At 40.4% G+C, this 18161-nt stretch overlaps 1 protein-coding gene across 1 annotated transcript; it reads right to left on the reverse strand.

The window, feature by feature from the left end:
* Nucleotides 1-1011: 1011 nt before the first annotated feature.
* Nucleotides 1012-16191, reverse strand: ELP6 (elongator acetyltransferase complex subunit 6). The gene is made up of 7 exons (XM_003762194.4): nucleotides 15995-16191; nucleotides 14314-14392; nucleotides 12233-12303; nucleotides 10548-10666; nucleotides 8187-8388; nucleotides 2303-2449; nucleotides 1012-1474 (listed from the first exon to the last, which is right to left on the reverse strand). Exons 1-7 carry the CDS (start codon nucleotides 16046-16048, stop codon nucleotides 1346-1348), a joined length of 801 nt encoding a protein of 266 aa, XP_003762242.1. The 5' UTR covers nucleotides 16049-16191; the 3' UTR covers nucleotides 1012-1345.
* Nucleotides 16192-18161: the final 1970 nt, after the last annotated feature.

Here is an 18161-nt window from a genome sequence, read left to right on the forward strand (position 1 = left end):
GTTAGTTAGAGTAGGTTGAGGAAATTTTGGGGGGTGGGGTTCCTAAAATCATATTAAGACTTTAGAGGGGACATACAATGGATGAGCAGCCTGCTTCCAGGTTCTATTTTAACCATTCTGAAAACTGTCATTCTTTGTTAACAACATCATTATTTTACAAATTATAATTATATAAATGTTACATTCAAAGTATGCATGACTCCATGCTATACACAGAACCAATTTCAGAGTTGGATAAACGTTGGTCCAAGTTCTCTCTCTCACATAATGGCTGTGTAAACTTGTGCTCAATGCAATTTCTTAAGTCTTTAACAGGTGCCAACCTACACCAGTACCAGGGATTTCCTCATTGGAATCTCATGACATCTATAAAACATTTGGTCCAAAAATAATAGTAACTCATTTACTTAGAGCATTAAGGTTTCCAAAATACTCTTAGTCCCAACAACTGGGATCTACCACTTGGCTTGATTCTGAAATCACACACCCCCACACATCAGTGTATTATACATATACACGCAAAGAAATATATACACAAAAATATTTGTAACAGCACTCTGTGGCAGCAAAGAACTGGTAACAAAGTGGGTGTCCAATGTCTGGGGAATGACTGAAGTAAAACATATGAACATAATGGAATCTTATCGTGCAGTGAGGAATGACAAACATGAGGAGTTCAGAGAAATGTGGGAAGATCAGTATAAACTGATCCAGAATCAAAAGAACAATGTGCATGAATACAATTAAAAAGATCACTCAAAGGAAATTGAGTTCTGAGAGATGGAAAAATCAAGAAGGTCCTAAAGAAGTTGCAAATAGTAAAACATAACTTCTCCCTCATAGCAAGGAGGGAGAGATTGCTTTTTGAACTAAGACAGAATATCGTACGTATTGTTAGATGCAACTTACTCAGTGGGACATTTTTGGTTTAATTGTTTTTATCAGAAAGGAGAGTTCAGCCCAGGTGGGGGAAGGATCCTGAAATGATACAGACAAAAGGCATCAACAAAATCCATTTCAAGTTTTATTAAATAAATTCCATACATATACCAAAATCAGCCCATTGTGCAGTATGTTCATATCCAAAGCCCGGAACTAGAATCTAGGCTCAGTTATCCACAGTGAATAAAAGGGATGCCTACTTCTTGAGAGTTTTGTACGTTTGCTCTTGGTCTGCTTACCAAAATAGTGGTGATGAGAGAAGCAAGAAACCTATACAAAGGTCTTGTCTTGGGCTTCAATCACAAGAGCTTAACACAAAGCTGGGGAAGGGCCATTTATAGCATGGTCTTTTCTTTTCAGTCTGAGAAGTCAGCATGTCACTTTTCATAGTCCAAAGATCAAGTCACAGCACAGCAGGAGATAGTCCTTTAGCAAAGAAGGTCACATTCTTATCCTGTATTTTGTATTGATAAATAAGACTCCGAGTCTGCTCAGCCTTTGGCTGCTGCAATCCTCTCCACAGGATTTTCAACTGCAGAAATAAGGAGGGAGAATGAATGAAGTCACCTTTGGGCACCTTGCTCTTGAACCTGTTCCTCCATCCCTCTAATAACTTTTCCCATATATAGCTTCAACCAAAGGTAACTAACATCACTAAGCAAGGGCATTGGGATTTTATATACCGCCAGGTGTATTTTCCTCAGGACACTCTTATTCTAGCAATATCACCATAAAGGAAACAGTATGATGCAATAGAAAGAGTTCTGGGTTTAAATCTCAGTTCTCCAATATAGTGCCAAAGTAGCCCTTTATTTTCCTCATCCAACGTAGATGGTCTTTGAGGTCCCATTCTTCTTTCTACCTGGGCTCCTAGGAACCACATAATAACATCAGTTCCACTATTCAGTCACATCACGAAGTTACTAGCTTGACCCACTTAGTTCACCAGACTTGCTATTAAATGGCTTTTGGTCATTTCTAAAAGTGAAATCTATACCCTCAAAGAATCTATCAATGAAGTTCTTCAAAAGAATGAATGGTCTGAAGGAAATTCCAATAACCGAAGTTTTGAAATTCAGAAAAATAACTGAAATTGAACACATTTTGAATTATAACAAGTATACCGTCTCAAGGGAACTACTTTAAAAGTTAATGCTTATATCAGTTCAGTATTGGCATGGTGATTTGACCTCTGGAGAACTATATTTGGTATATGTACCATCATTTCATTCAATTGTAATCTGCAGTCTTCTTCTATTGGAAGGAATGGGCCCAATACCACCACACAATCACCCCAAAAAAGAGACCTTTATTAAACAGCCTTAACTAACCATCATTGCCCAGGTAATACCCACATTACCTGCCCATGAACATCCTTGCAGAATCCGGTGAGCAATCCCTCAGCCCGGAGGATCAAGCTGCTTTGGTGACCGAGAGCATTCATTAGCAATGCATTCTCCTCATCCTCTGTCTTGTCACTGTCATGCACCAAAGCTACCACATTTCCCTAGATCAAAGGGATCCAATTACTATTAAAGCATACAAAGGAAAGCAGTTCTTACTTATAAGAGAAAAGGTTCATTTGACTTGATTGCAAAATACAGAAAGAGGAATATACTGAAGCTGGAAACAGAGGCAGAGACTAGGTTGTACAGAGCTTTAAAAGCTAAACAGAGGCATTAATCTTTTTCCTTACTATAAGGGGAAGCCCCTGGAGTTGGCAGAGTAGGGAGGTCACATTGTCAGACCTGTGCTTAAGGGAAATGACTTTAGTAGCTATGAGTAGGATGGATTGGAGTGGTGAGAGACCAATTATGAGACTGTTGCTGCTATATCTACTTTATCACCAAGTCTTTCAAAGTATCCTTTGCATTCACCTTCTCTTTTCCATCCTTACCACTATTACTGAAATTCTTTTCTTCGTTAGCTAAAGCTACACTTGTTTCTTTTACAGACTCCAATTCAATTCCCCTGCTTCTGATCTCTTCCCTCTCCAATTCATCCTGTTTCCAACCACCAGACTAATCTCCCTAAAATTTACTTAATCAAACCTTTCCTTATGAAACCCAATGTCATAGCCTGTCCTCAGGATTTTCCAAAGCCTATTCAATCTCTTTTCCAGTTTTCTATCTCCTGTCTCTTCCACAAAATCTCAGATCCAGGTGACCTGCTTTAATTATTGTCCAGTGAAGAGACTTTGTACTTTTCCGCTTCTAGGGTTTTTGCCTGTGTGATTACCTCTATCCAGAATGTCCTTCCTTTTGTTATTTCTTTATAAAATTCTACCCCTCCTTAAAAAACCCAGCTCAAATCATACCTCTAACATAAAACCTTCTCTGATTACCATAGTCTGACATGATCCTTCTTTTCAATTCCCAGAGCACTTACTGTCTTTATCAATTAATCATCTATTAGCTTGTGATACTTCCTCTAGTCTTAGTTTGAAGAGATACTGAAATATTTGAAAATATATATATATATAATATATATATATATTTTAAAAGATGCCTTTAAAGAGTACTTCCAGTAGTAAGATTCTAGAATTCCATAAAATGCAAATTGAGGTCCATAAAAAGCAAAAGAAACTTTAAGGTAATTTTCTTAGTTGTTGCTTTTTTTTTGAGAACTTGGGAAATAGATTCAAATTAATAAAAATGTATTAACTCTCTTTATACACTGTACAAAACATTTTTGGGGGATACAAAGAAATATAAATTGGTAGCCCTTCTTTTCCAGGAGTTTTCAGTAAAGTTGGAAAGACAAGACATAAATGTGAAATATAATAACTATAATATAATATTTCAGATTATTGGACTGCTGACAAGAGCTAAGCTGGTCACAACTGACCATTGCAAGATGTTGTTGTTACTGTATACAGTGTTCAAGATGTTATTGTTACTATGTACAATGTTACATAGTAACCAATGTTACTGTGTACAATGTTCAAGGTGTTGTTATTGTGTACAATGATCTCCTGGTTCTGCTCACTTCATTCAACATCAGTTCACATAATAAATCTATACTCTCAAAAGATGGAGATCATCTACCACAGAGGTTCTTCAAAAGAATAAGTCTGCAGGAGAGTCCAGATTTTTCTGAAATCTCCCTGCTCATTATTTATTATAGAATAATAGTATTCCATTGCACTCATATACCACAACTTGTTCAACCATTCCCCAATTGCTAGACATCCCCACAATTTCCAATTCTTTGGATGGCATCTATTCTAAACTCAGTCTTAAGAGAAGCATCCTTTTTAGTGACAGTCACCATCTGTGCTTGAAAATTTCCAGGGGCAATGAAGTTATGGTGGGATTACTTACAGACTACCTGAGAATCATCTGTCATCATATTATCTTATGCTCTCCAAACCCAACATGGTGAGGTATATAAAAAGATGAAGCTCTTTTTGCTCTTGATGTTAACGTATACTTAAGTGCAGAGAAATTTTACTCCAGGTAGCACAGGAGAGCTGTCTCTTCTATATTTAACCTCTTCCCCTTCTTCCCACCTCTGGACTCTTCAGTTTGTACCTAGGGAATTTCTACATCAAAGGGAGTTGCCAGTTGGTGAGTCTTCTTCTTAATTTTATGTTAATATGCTAAGCATTCCATTTTCATTTTCCACTCACTGATGTATATCAAAATACTGGAAGAGACCACAGTGCTCATGAGTGACTATAACAGGAAAAAAATGCACGTCTTTGAATGACTTGCCTCTTCACATGGAGCTAGGCCAGGCCACAGATAAGACTGATAATTCATCACTGGATACAGTATGGTAGGTTCTATGACAATTTGTGTGCCATTAGCTTAGCTTTTGAAGACTCAGGATCACCTCCATGGCATAATCAGGGATCCAGAAAGGACTTCAGTGGGGGTTTATAATTAAGCTGACAATTCAGTTTAGTGACAACAACAACAAAACACATTAGTCCTGTGCTGCCTCCCTCTGTCTTCTAAATTGATGGTAACAAAAGCTCATAATGGGGATTAGAGAGTACTAAGAATTACAGTTTTTATTTTACACCATCTAAAACCCATCAATTTTGCTACTATTTTTTAAATATTTTTTTTTATTTAATAGCCTTTTATTTACAGGTTATATGTATGAGTAACTTTACAGCATTAACAATTGCCAAACCTCTTGTTCCAATTTTTCACCTCTTACCCCCCACCCCCTCCCCTAGATGGCAGGATGACCAGTAGATGTTAAATATATTAAAATATAAATTAGATACACAATAAGTATACATGACCAAAACGTTATTTTGCTGTACAAAAAGAATCAGACTCTGAAATATTGTACAATTAGCTTGTGAAGGAAATCAAAAATGCAGGTGTGCATAAATATAGGGATTGGGAATTCAATGTAATGGTTTTTAGTCATCTCCCAGAGTTCTTTCTCTGGGCGTAGCTGGTTCAGTTCATTACTGCTCCATTGGAAATGATTTGGTTGATCTCGTTGCTGAGGATGGCCAGGTCCATCAGAACTGGTCATCATATAGTATTGTTGTTGAAGTATATAATGATCTCCTGGTCATGCTCGTTTCACTCAGTATCAGTTCGTGTAAGTCTCTCCAAGCCTTTCTGAAATCATCCTGTTGGTCATTTCTTACAGAACAATAATATTTTATAATATTCATATACCACAATTTATTCAGCCATTCTCCAACTGATGGGCATCCATTCAGTTTCCAGTTTCTAGCCACTACAAAGAGGGCTGCCACAAACATTCGTGCACATACAGGTCCCTTTCCCTTCTTTATAATCTCTTTGGGATATAAGCCCAGTAGTAACACTGCTGGATCAAAGGGTATGCACAGTTTGATAACTTTTTGAGCATAGTTCCAAATTGCTCTCCAGAATGGTTGGATTCGTTCACAACTCCACCAACAATGCATCAATGACCCAGTTTTCCCACATCCCCTCCAACACTCATCATTATTTTTTCCTGTCATCTTAGCCAATCTGACAGGTGTGCGCTACTATTTTTTAAATGTAAGAATTCTGCCTAATGTCCAGTGAGAAGATGTTCTATTCCAAGAGGAATGGAATCATGTTAATCTTGACATTCTTACAAAAATAAAACAAAAGACCAAAGGAAACTGAAACTAAATGGAAAAATGGCTTCTTACAGGTTCCCCTCGAAGAAACAAGTAGAGGAGTTGGCAGAATGGATCTTATGGATCTAAAGGCACTGGCAAAAATTTCTTGGGATAGTTGGCAATCTCATATTGTTAAGACTATTATATATAAGACTAATTAGAATCTGTAAAAAGGACTGAGCTGAAAATAACCAGAGCTTTATTTATGCATTGACATCTGCTGTAGAGGATAAGGAGATTAAAAAAAAATCCCAAGGACTGATTAAAAGCCTCCAAATTAAATCAACATCATCTTCAATACTCTTAACTTCAATGCAAAAGTGGGTGATAATGAATAAACAAGAGAAAGAGTGCACTGAGGGATATAAAATGAATAATTTTGGTTCCATTAAATTAAAGAGATTTTGTACAAATGAAATTAATTAAACAAAGATTAGAAGGAAAGCAAAAAATTGAGGTAAGGTGAGAATTTTATAGCCAGTTTCAATTTGTCACTTCAAATAAAAGCTTCATACAGAGAAACCCAAGTCAAATATGTAAGAATATGAATCATTCCCCAAATGAAAAATGGTCATGAACAGGCAGTTTTTGGAAGAAATCAGTCACATGTAGTCATATTGGCCAAAAAGAAACATCAAAGGGTATGTAGAAAAATCAGAATACTAATACGCTGTTGGAATTGGTCACTAATACACTGGTGGAATTGTGTACTAATCCAACCATTTTGGAGAGTGATTTGAAATTATTCCTAAAGAATTGTGAAATTGTACATCCTTTGCCCCAGCAATATCACTTTGGATCCCAATGTGATCAAGGAAAAAGGAAAAGAACCTTTATGTTCTAGAATATTTATAATTGCTCTGTTTGTGATGGCAAAGAACTAGAAAATGAGGGAATACCCATCAACTGGGAAATAGCTTAATGATTTGTGGTATATGATTATGAAAGAATACTACTTGTGTTGTAAGAAATGATGAACAGGTTGGTTTTAGAAAGGCATGGAAAGATTTGCATGAAATAACGCAGTAAGAAACAAGCAAAATCAAGAGAACGTTGTATATACTAACAGCAATACTGTTTAAAGAGTAACCGAATAAGTTAATTTGAGTAAAATGAACATTCAAATCAACTACAAAGAGCTTATTAAAGAAAATGCTATCCATTTCCAGAGAAAGAATATGTGGAAGTATGTATTATATGGTTCCAAATATACATACATACATATTTGATATATCATATACACACACATATATATATATACATTCATATGTATGCATATATAAAAATACTGGCTTTTTCTAAGTGCAGGGTTGGGAGGGAGGGAAGGAACCAAATAACTCAAAACATAAGATCTAACAGAAAAATAAAATTTCTTGAAAGTGAAAAGTGATTCTCTAAAGGCATGGAGAAAGAAAATGAAATGTCAAATGTGGAGAACAAAAAAATAGGACAGTTTGTCTAGAACATGAGAGATATGTGATGGGAAATTTTGTGAAATAAGGAAGAAATCGTGACATCCACTTCCTCTATTATGGCAGAAGAGGGTTTTGCAAGGGCAGACTACTGCAGACACTCTTCTTCAACTGTTTTTTGTTGAATAAAGATGATCTTAATCGGGGTGGGAAGAACTGGAAGAGTTGGGCTGAAAAGCAGCAAAGCATCAATACAACACTCCTTAAAAAGAAAAGAACTAAGGCGGTTTTGAAAGGCAAGCCGGATGCCAGGCTCTCCAGAGAGCCCCTTAAAGTTAGAGAGGCAGAGGGACTCTGGTGGGAGCTGCCTGGGGAGCACAACAGCAGTAGAGAAGGCCTAGAAGCAAGGGCAGTGCTGGGATTGGAGTAAGAGAGCCAGATCTGGCCTGCGGCTCTAGAGGAACCTCCCAGAGGCAAGATTTGGCAACAGACTGACTGAGGTGGGGGTGGGTTGTGGCCTAGGGACTGAGATGATCAAATACCTCCAGAGAAACAGGTAGCTCTGGGGGAGGGGCCGGCTAAGAGCAAACATGGATTCCTAAAGAGCCTGGTCCCAGAGGTCGCAAAGGGCAAAATGCCGCAGACCCAGCCAGGGCCAGCTTCCCCCCACTTTCAGGCCCTATAGATGACAGCCATCAAAAAGGTCATTCAGGAAACAAACCTACCTTCAACTGCCAGCAGACAGTAGCTCTACAGGACTGGATGAAGTCCAGAACAGCCACTGCTCGCACCCCCAGGCTGAGCAGGACACTCAGGTCATCCACCAAAAGCACTGGGAATTTCCATGAAGCAGCATCACCATCACCCGAGGGGGTCAGAGCTTTGTGCACCAACTCAAACAAGGACTTCAGGTCTGTGTCAGATTCCCTGGAAACGAGGAACCCAACCCCCCGGAAACAAAACCCCGTAAGTTAGTCCATTCATCCATGCAGCCAGGTCCTTGAGTGCCTACTCTGTGCTACACACAATGGGGGGCTGAGAGCTTGCATCTTCTAAAAGATCCGATTCCCAGAGAGCTGTAGTGGTTGGGGGAGGTTCCAGAGGTAGGGGGAACTGGAATGGGCTTTAAATGACAAGTTATTCTCCCTCAAGTCCAGTTTAAACACAACCAAAATAGGATCCCAAAGCTAGCCTATGGTAGAGGTCTATATCATTCTACAGGAATACACACAGGCCAAACCGAGCAGGTGAGAGCTCAAGAACTAATCCTAATTCACTGAGGTATCTGGCTATGTCAGGACTCAGTGATTAGGGGATGAAGAGGCCACAGAGACCATCTCATCCAAACCCTTGTTTTATAGTTAAGACCCAGGGAGGAGAGATCTATCTTTAGTGAAACTCAAGTCTCCCTCCAAAGTTGCTGCTCTAACCAGGGTATTTCCCCAAAATGACAGATGAGTAAACTGGAGGCCAGAGGCGAGAAAATTTAATTACCCCTAACCTGAAGCATCCTGACCCCAAGGCCTGCAGGACCTGAATTATACCACATCGGCAGGCGGCCACAAGAAATGAACCTCGATCCCTGGGTCCTTGGTTTTCATTTAGTAAAACGAGCCACAAGAAGGCCACAAGAGAAAAATCAAGCTGAGAGGAGTTTGCAAAATTAAAAATGGCAGAGTATTAGCTAGTGGAAACTTCCATTTATTCATTCAATATGGATAAAGTGGCTTCTAAAGAAAAAGCAAAGTAACAGTATATCCTCCAATGTTCTCCTCTTTTAAGACACAAATATTCTTAGAAAAGAATATATTTAACTAACTCACAGACAGAAGAAACAAATGGCCCAGTTTTCTCACTTTATAAGACATCTAAGATAATGATCTTCAGCCCAGAGGGGTCCAACAACCAGCAGACATAAAATGGATCTATGGGTATCAGGCTTCACAGAACAATGTAGTCACCAGTATTCTCTTAAATCTTAAAACATCTAGTGGCAACCTGAGGAGTTTGAGAAGAGCAGAAAAAACTACCCAAAAATAATGAAAAGCAAGAGGCCAGTCAGAAGTGCCTCATCCAGATGATACAGTGCAGATTGTGAAAGGACTTGTTCCTGTTCACAAAACCTTACCCTCTTGCCAAAATGAACCACTCACCATCCCCCAAAACAATCCAAGACTCGGCCAGCCTTCCTTGTCATAAACTCTAGACAATTCAGATTATTTCACTGCCCCACTCAAAGACCTCCAATGGCTCCCCATTGCCCTTTTAAGGGAATGAGTCTCTCACAATCAGATCCCAACTAACCCTGCCAGCCTTGCTTCCCTCTGCTCTGCTTCACCTGTTTGAGCCTTTCTTGTTTCATCTGTTTATATTAACTGTTAGGTACCTATTTATGATTTGTTCCCTCTCCCACTAGAATGTAAGCTCCTTGAGGACAGAGGCCACAAGCCTTTCATTTAAAAAAAAATTTTGTGATCTGAACTAAAACACCAAAATACAACAAGCATTTCCATATTCATAGAGTCAAGGAACATTATCTGTAGACCTCTATTGTGTTCAGCTTGCTTTTCTATTTATGTCTTAACTAGGTAAGTTCAGTCTGTCATTTTCAGAGTTGACCCACTTGTCTGTGGTTCTTTCTGTTTTTCCTTCTCTCCCCCTCAATTTTCTCTTTTCTTTGTATCTTCTTTAGTAGCACAGTGATTGGCCAGAGTAAGCACTTATAAAAATTTGTTTATTGATTTATTGTTGACTTAAACACTGTCAAAACATCCAAACTGATGACTAGGGGGGGTGAAAGTTTTTCCTAAAGGAAGCATCATTCCTGAGTGTCACTAAGTCAAACCACAACTGGGTACCCCCATCACTTCCATCACAATTCTTATCAGAACAGGTTTCTCCAGATGAAATTAGGTTTCAATGAACAATAAGGTGGCACCATCCCATGAGTGGAAAAGTAGGCAGAACAACTGTAAGAGCAGCAGCTGCTGCCAAGCAGTCCACATCCCAGGCAAAGAAGAATTTAGCAACGACCCACCTCCAGATGCCAAGAATTTGCATGTTAGGGTTAAGCAAAGATCATTAACCTGAAAAACTTGAGGGTGTTTGGCTGTTCCTCTGACCCAAAGAGGATTTCAACAGTGGACTTCAGGCCTTCCAGGAATACCAGCTGTCCCCGATCTCGGGCAGCAATCAGATTGACTCCCTATGATAATTAAAAAAAAAAAAAAAAAAAAAAAAAAAAAAAAAGATGAGATGGGTCCTGATCTCTGTACCTCAAGAAGTCTCCTCAAAGCCAGAATACTCTTCATTTTTCTCCCCTTGTATGTAGCACTGATGAGAAATGAAATAATTTCCCATTGTCATAGCACTGCCACATCAAGGATATTTGGGAATCATCCATACACAGTTCTGAAACTGATGGCTACTCAGAGACTGACTTTTATCCAACATTCTAAAGCACCTGGGGAATACAGTCACAAGAGCCTCTAGAATGGGAGGAGGCAGGAAGCTGACCCTGTAGCACAGCTGGGTCTATAAATGCACCTTATGTATTATTTTCTTGATGATTTATATGTGGAGGAACAGAAATGATTTGGAAATGAGTATAGAAAGAATGCTGTATAACAGGAAGTTGTAAGTGAATCATTTAATAAGCCAATCAGTTTATGATGCAATTTTACTTTGTATTTTTGTACCAATCTTTGGAGAGGGACAAAATTTTTTCATCATCATAATTCCATTCCATAGTCCCCAAATACACCATCTGGCCCTCTCTCTGATCATTATCATGGACTGAGAAGTCATTAAGTCCAATCCTTCCCCTTTTGTGGAAGGTCTGACAAGTAAGTAGGAAGAGATGGTTCCTTTCTTGGGGCTGTTCCAGGGGCTCTTCCCTCTCACTCCTACTCCACTTCAAGGCCCAGCTCAAGTGCACTTTCCTCCAAAAGGTCATTTCTATCTGTGTATGTGTATCCTATATTTTCTTATCTGGAGGATGCCATACTTCCCTAGTCGAATGTAAGCTCCTGAAGGCCAGACACCCTCTCACTCTGATATGTAACTTTTCTATGGCTCCCCATTGCCTACCAAATAAAGCCCAAATCCTCTAGCCTGGCACTCAGGCCATCCACCGTTGTGAAGTCTCCTCAACCTTCTCTCTCACTACTCCCTTACATGAACAAATCCATGATGCACATTCCCACTTCAGAACCTTTGCTCAGGCCACTGGCCCAAAACAGACTATTTTGCCCCTTCTTCAATACTGTCTCAAATGAAACTTCTTTACAAAACTTGGCTTGAATCCCACCTCCTCTGTGAAACCTCCAACTAACTCAATCCCTAGTGCTCTCTCTCATCACTGAAACCCTATGATGCTATACCACTCTTGTGGTTATTAGCAGAAGCTGCCATATTTATGTCCATTCTTTCCCATGAATTAGGTAGACTATATGAAGAACAAGGACAAAAACCAAATGGGATGAGGTTATGAACTATACCCTCAGAGAAAATATCTACATAAATGCAATTACTTGTCTCCTGAAGCATCTAAATATGTTGCTTGTTAGTATTAGGGTTTGTATACATCCTCAACTAGATGATAAATTCCTAGGAGGCAACGTTTCTCTCTTCTTCTTCCTTTTTTCCTTCCTTTCGTTCTTTCCCTCTTCCCGCTCCTACTCTTTGTCTTTCTGTCCTGTCTTCCTCCCTCTTCTTCCCCTCATGCAGGTGGGTACACACACACACACACACACACACACACAATACTTACCAGCTTTTGACCTACAATATTATAATGACTGAAGGACTGCAGAAGAGCCACAAAGCAAACCTTACAGTTAGCTGGAAAATAAAATAAATTCATCATTAGTAAAATTTTGGAAGCCAAAAACTATCTCACTCTGATATGTAACCTTTCAATAGCTACCAAATAAAGTCCACATTCTCTAGCCTAGCATTCCACATTTTGTTTGTAACACTGGAAATCAATAAAAATGACACACTGATAAGAGCTTTCAGTACCTGAGCATATCCTTTGAGACTAGAAGTCTAGCACTGAAAAGTAATTGCTAACAAGGATACTTAGATTTTATTCTCAACTCTACCAAAGTCTCCATTCACTACTAACTCAAGTTTCTCCTCTGTTCTGCCATTCTAATTTCACTTGCTGAAAAGAAAAAAAGATTTTTTCTTCCCATTCCATTCTTTCACAGGAGAGCTAAGAAGACTCTTTTATCTTAGCTTCTTTAAGGAAAAAAAAAAAAAGAATCCAAATACTATAACTCTTAGTTCTAATTCCAGGAGGCTGTGTGGGTTTGGAGAGAGTAATACTTCATTTACCCAATACTTCTCTTCCAGGAAGAAGGTTCACACCCTCCCCAAGAGGCAGGATTCTGAGTTATGTGATCACAGAATCAGAGACTCCATGAGAAAGTTCTGAACTTGGGGTTGGGAAGATCAGGGTTCAAATCCCATCTCAAGTAGTTACTAGCTGTGTTATCTTAGGCAAGTCACTTACCCTTCATGTACCTCATTTTCCCCATTTCTATAAAATGAAAGGCTTTGATGGCCTGGAAGGTCCCTTATAGCTCAAAACTCTATGATTCATAATTGGAAATTATCTGGAGGGTGATCTAGTTCAGTGTTTTACGGATGAAGAAATGGAATGACTTGTCCCGCATCAGGCAGTCAGGACCTAAGTGCTCTCCATGTCCAGATCTCTCATCTTGCCAGGCCTTGCTCTCTAATGTGGGTGATAACCCTCTTCTCCCTTGTGGACTCCAGACTGCTTATACTGGGATCATTGCCCAGGCAGAGGCAGGTCTGGTTAGTCTAGAACTTTATGCTTCAGGACCAGACTCGCTTTAGGGTGTGACAGCAGCAATCACTTCCTAGAGGACCTCACCTTCTACCTCTGAATCTCTTTTCTCCTGGATGAAGTCAGAATAATAATGAGGATGTCTGCACTGACTCCAGATTCCATGAGTCCCAAGTCAGATCACGGCTAGAGGCACTTTCCCACAGAACTGTGTGCTGTTTATTATAGAAGATCAAGCCCCAAACATGGCCATTGGGAGGATAAATGAGGATACATGCGAAATTTACTCTTTCTGTATGAAAAGTATTATTTAAATTCAAGTTAGTCTTAAATACCTCCTTAAATCAACATATCTTTCTAGGACAAGAACTGACAGTGGTATTACTTAAAATTTTATTTTCCAAAGAAGATATAGATAGATATTGTGAAGATCTTGGCCCTCCTTTCAGTATCTCCTGGGGAGGAAATGAAAGGGGAAGTTTTGTTTTTCTGTGCTTTAGTCAACAAAGGAAATCAGACCCTACATTCTCAATGATTTCCTTGGTCATTAGATTCAGCTCCTTAACCTGAAGCTTGCTTTGACTTTCCTCTTGTTTCACCTCTGCCTTGCCTATCTGGATGTCCAGGCATGTTGTCCATGGACTATCGGAACACTGAAAGTAAAGAAGCCAGGAGTCAGGGAAGGAAAAGGTACAGCCACTCCCATCTTACAGACGTGCACAGCAGTCCAAGGCCATATGGGAAGACAGGAACAGAGCCAGGCCTGACTTTACAACCCATATTCTCTCTTCAGGTGCTCTTCCCTACCATAGAGGAATTTATGACCAAAAAATTAAGCTGATGACCAAACTTTTGGTTGCCCAGAGAAATGGCCTCTAGCTTCTCAGACAAAAACAACAGGAAAGCCCCACCATCACTACACTTGTTTATCTGGACACTTTTTAAAGGACACCTCATTCCCCAGATGAGGACAATGAAGCCACAAAGGACTCTATGTCTCTGGGTGTCTGTTCCCAGGCTGCAAGCTGCCATACCTTTGAGGTAAAAGGAGAGGAAGTGGTGCACGAGGAAGCTTCCATCTGTCTTGTTATTGCAGAGGAGAGTAAATGTCCCCTTAAAGATATAAAAAGATTAACAAGTCTGGGTAAAGGAGGGAAGGCAACAGGTGGACAAGTTTGAATGGTCAAGTAATCATTTCATATCAAACTTTGATACTTAATGGTTATTTTTAAATATATACGTTCTCCACATTATAAAAAGTGATAGGAAATAAAACAGTGATACAGCAAATCAAAAGGGACAAACAACTGTGGATCAGCCTTCCCCCAAATTCCATCCATTGAACAATTCCCTGTCCCTCCTCTCTTTTCCATGTACCTGCTTATGGTGTTTCCTAATTCTACAATTCTTCCTTCACCCTTCCCCTTCTTCATTTAATTCCTATCCTTCCTCCAAAGCTAACTCAAAGATATCAGAAATCGAGCATCTGGTAAATACGGTCTGTGTGCCAGGCAGGGTGCTAGGCAATGGGGTGTGTGTGTGTGTGTGTGTGTGTGGAAAACGTATGTATGTATGTGCACACACGCATACAGAGTACCCACTTTATAGGAGGATATACACACACGCCCATTTATGAGGCAGTTAGGTGGCTCAGTAGAGAAGGAAAACCTGAGTTCAAGTTTGGCCTCAGAGCTAGGCAAGTGCTGTCTGCCTCAGTTTTCCCATGTGTAAGGTTGCCCTTTAGGAGGAACAGAGAGAAAGCCAGGCTGGGAGCGGGGAGGTGGAAGCACAAGCCACAGACTCTCTTCCTTCCAGACACAGCTCAGAGATGTCTGCTCTACGTGACATTGAAAACATGCCGGGACCCGTGGGGAGCTGGCCGGTGAATCATCCGGGAGCCCGGGACCTGTTCAGTGAGATGATGAAAGCTCCAGAATGGGCTCAAACACGTCTCTCTTGGTTTCGCGTCGGTTCCCAACGGCGCTCGGAAGCCCTCTCCACCCCCCGGGCTTGGGACCACTTTTGCCCCTGAGCTGCAGCAGGCGTCACCTCACTCAGCACTGGCCGTGGACTGCTTGTGTTACAAGGCAAAAGACCAAAGTCCCAAGTCCATTAGAACTGTCCGAGGCTTCACAAAGCGCAACGCTGCGGGGCAGGGAAGGCGGGAATGATGCAATCATTTTTAGCCAGCGCTAAGTTCCCAAAGGCTTTGGGTAAGCAACCGTGCGGGAGGAGACTGGGAGGGGGGATGGGCGCCGCAAAGACCAGAACCGAACAGCGCCTCCCCTCAGGGAGCTTACATTCCACAAGGGGGAACAACGTGCACCGGGCCCAACGATTCCTAGTCGGAACTCCGCCGGCCCGGGCCAAAGAATCCACTAGAACCCACTTCGCCAGTCTCTGATGACGTGATTAAAATGCGAAAAACAAAAACACTTCGGTAACTTAGAAAATTACTAAGCAGCGTGGCTCTTGCTCCGCAAGGACCCTTCAGATACAGTCCTGTGCTCAACAGAAACATGCCTCCTCCCAAGAAATACTCATAAACGATCTCGCATTCTTTAAGCAATCTCCCTGTAAACTACAAGTCCCGGGCGGCAAGCCAACCACCATTTTCCCTTCCGGCACCAGACGCAAGGCCCCCTGGGAGATGTAGTGCAGCAAGTTCGAGCCACAGCGAGGCGCGAGGGATTTCCCGCTCCGTTTCTTCCTTACCTGCTCTGGCTTCTCAGGGCTGACATTCAGCAAGTTATTAAGCTCAGGGAACATCCCGAGCCTTGGAAGTGTTCGTGGTCAGGTCTGAAGTGTGCAGAATAGAGCAGTTGAAGAGGCCTCAAAAAACCCCTAGAGACGAGGCCGGAACGCAAACTTTCATCCTCCTCGCCATGGCATAAGAGGAATGCGCATGCGTACGCACTGGCCTTTCCCCGGAAGTGCCTCAGCTGCTGACCCCTCATAAGACCGACAAAGTACGATCCTACAAACTCCTATAATGAGATTTGAATAGTCCTAATATCTAAACCAGAGAAGGAAAAAGCAAAGGAAGAGATCTGTATGGGCTGGTGTCCTTAGTGAATATTGATTCAAAAATTTAAATTCTGGTAAAATAATAGCTATAGCTGATAGGATTTCCACACACACACACACTCGCCATAACTCTTTAAGGCAAATGCTGTTATTATTCCGATTTTACGGTAGAAACAGGTTGCGGAGAAAGGAAAGTGACTTGGGGGTCGCCAAGTCCGACGCCGAATTCATTCAAGGCGACCCTTGAGCCACCTAGCGGCCTCAAGAAGATTAGCACTTTGTTCGAAAGGCTGTCGAGTTGGCAGCAACAGCAAGATTATAGGTTGATGAATTCTGATGGACGTGGCTCTTTTCAATAAGGAGATGATTCAGGCTAGTTCCAATGGTCTTGTGATGAGGAGAGCCATCTGCACCCAGAGAGAAGACTGTGGGGACTGAGTGTAGATCACAGCATAGTATTTTCATTTTTTGTTATTGTTTGCTTGCTTTTTGTTTTCTTTCTCATTTTTTCCCTTTTTGATCTGATTTTTCTTATGCATCATGATAACTGTGGAATATGTATAGAAGCATTGCACATATTTAACATATTGGATTATTTACTGTCAAGGGGAAGGGGTGGGGGAAAAGGAAAACAATTTGGGACACAAGTTTTTGCAAAGGTGAGTTGTTGAAAACGATCTATGCATATGTTTTGAAAATAAAAAGCTTTAATAAAAAACAAACAAACAAAGTTATGTGTCAGGCACTGTACTAGGTGCTGGGGACATAAATGCAAAAAGTAAAGACATTTCTTGCCCTAAAAAAGCTTACATTCTATTGGAGCATACAAATGTATATATGTACACATGCATACAAAGGAGAGTGGTGGTTAGAGAGGGACACTTTGGCTAATGCAATGAATGGGAATATAGGACAACATTCCATCTAAGAACTATGGCAAAAAAAAATCTTTATTTTCTCTTTGCTTACTCTCTTCTCTGTTCCTTCTAATTCTACTTGTCCCATCACTCTCTTCAAACTGCTCTACCAAAGCTGATTTCTAAATGATTTCCTAAATGTCAAATTAAATGGCTTCCCTTCCAGTTCCCATCTTCCTTTACCTCTTCATCATCTCTTAATTTATCATTTTTTTTCCTATTTCCACTGTCACCGCCCTTCCCCCTCAAGTATAGATCTGCTGTTTGCCTGGATAATAGCTTTGTAACAGGCTTTCTTCCACTCTTTTCCACCTTCAATACACCCTTTAGTTTGCTACAAGATTAATCTTCCTTTCAAATAGATTTGATCATGTCACTGCTGAAAAAGTAGTGGCTTCCTATTTTACCTATCAAGTAAAATTCAGCCTCCTTTGTCTGGCATTCAAGGTTTGCCATAATCTGATGCTACCCTAATTTTCTAGTTTTATCTCATATTAGTCTTTTCCCCATGCTGTATACTTTAAAAAGACTAGATTCTTCTGTTTCTCCAATATTCCCTGTGCCTTTGTTCCTTTCATGCCTTTGTTCCTTATGTTTTCTATACTTGTACCTCTTCCTCTTTTTCTGCTAGATTCCTACCTGTCTTTTAAATCAAATCAAATGCAACTTCCTCCTTGAAATCTTCCTTGCGGACCTGTATGTGCACGAATGTTTGTGGCAGCCCTTTTTGTAGTGGCTAAAAACTGGAAACTGAATGGATGTCCATCAGTTGGAGAATGGCTGAATAAATTGTGGTATATGAAAATTATGGAATATTACTGTTCTGTAAGAAATGACCAACAGGATAATTTCAGAAAGGCCTGGAGAGACTTACATGAATTGATGCTGAGTGAAATGAGCAGGACCAGGAGATCATTATATACTTCAACAACAATACT

The sequence above is a fragment of the Sarcophilus harrisii genome, chromosome 1 (assembly GCF_902635505.1).
Source record: "Sarcophilus harrisii chromosome 1, mSarHar1.11, whole genome shotgun sequence".
Taxonomy (NCBI): Eukaryota; Metazoa; Chordata; class Mammalia; order Dasyuromorphia; family Dasyuridae; genus Sarcophilus; species Sarcophilus harrisii.

Excerpts from the sequence above, each read along its gene's own strand:
- ELP6 (XM_003762194.4), bottom strand. The coding sequence starts at position 16,048 with ATGTTCCCTGAGCTTAATAACTTGCTGAATGTCAGCCCTGAGAAGCCA. Across the intron at positions 12,304-14,313 it reads CCTCTCCTTTTACCTCAAAG|CTAACTGTAAGGTTTGCTTT; the intron begins GTATGGCAGCTT and ends TTTATTTTCCAG. Across the intron at positions 1,475-2,302 it reads GCAAGGATGTTCATGGGCAG|TTGAAAATCCTGTGGAGAGG; the intron begins GTAATGTGGGTA and ends TTATTTCTGCAG.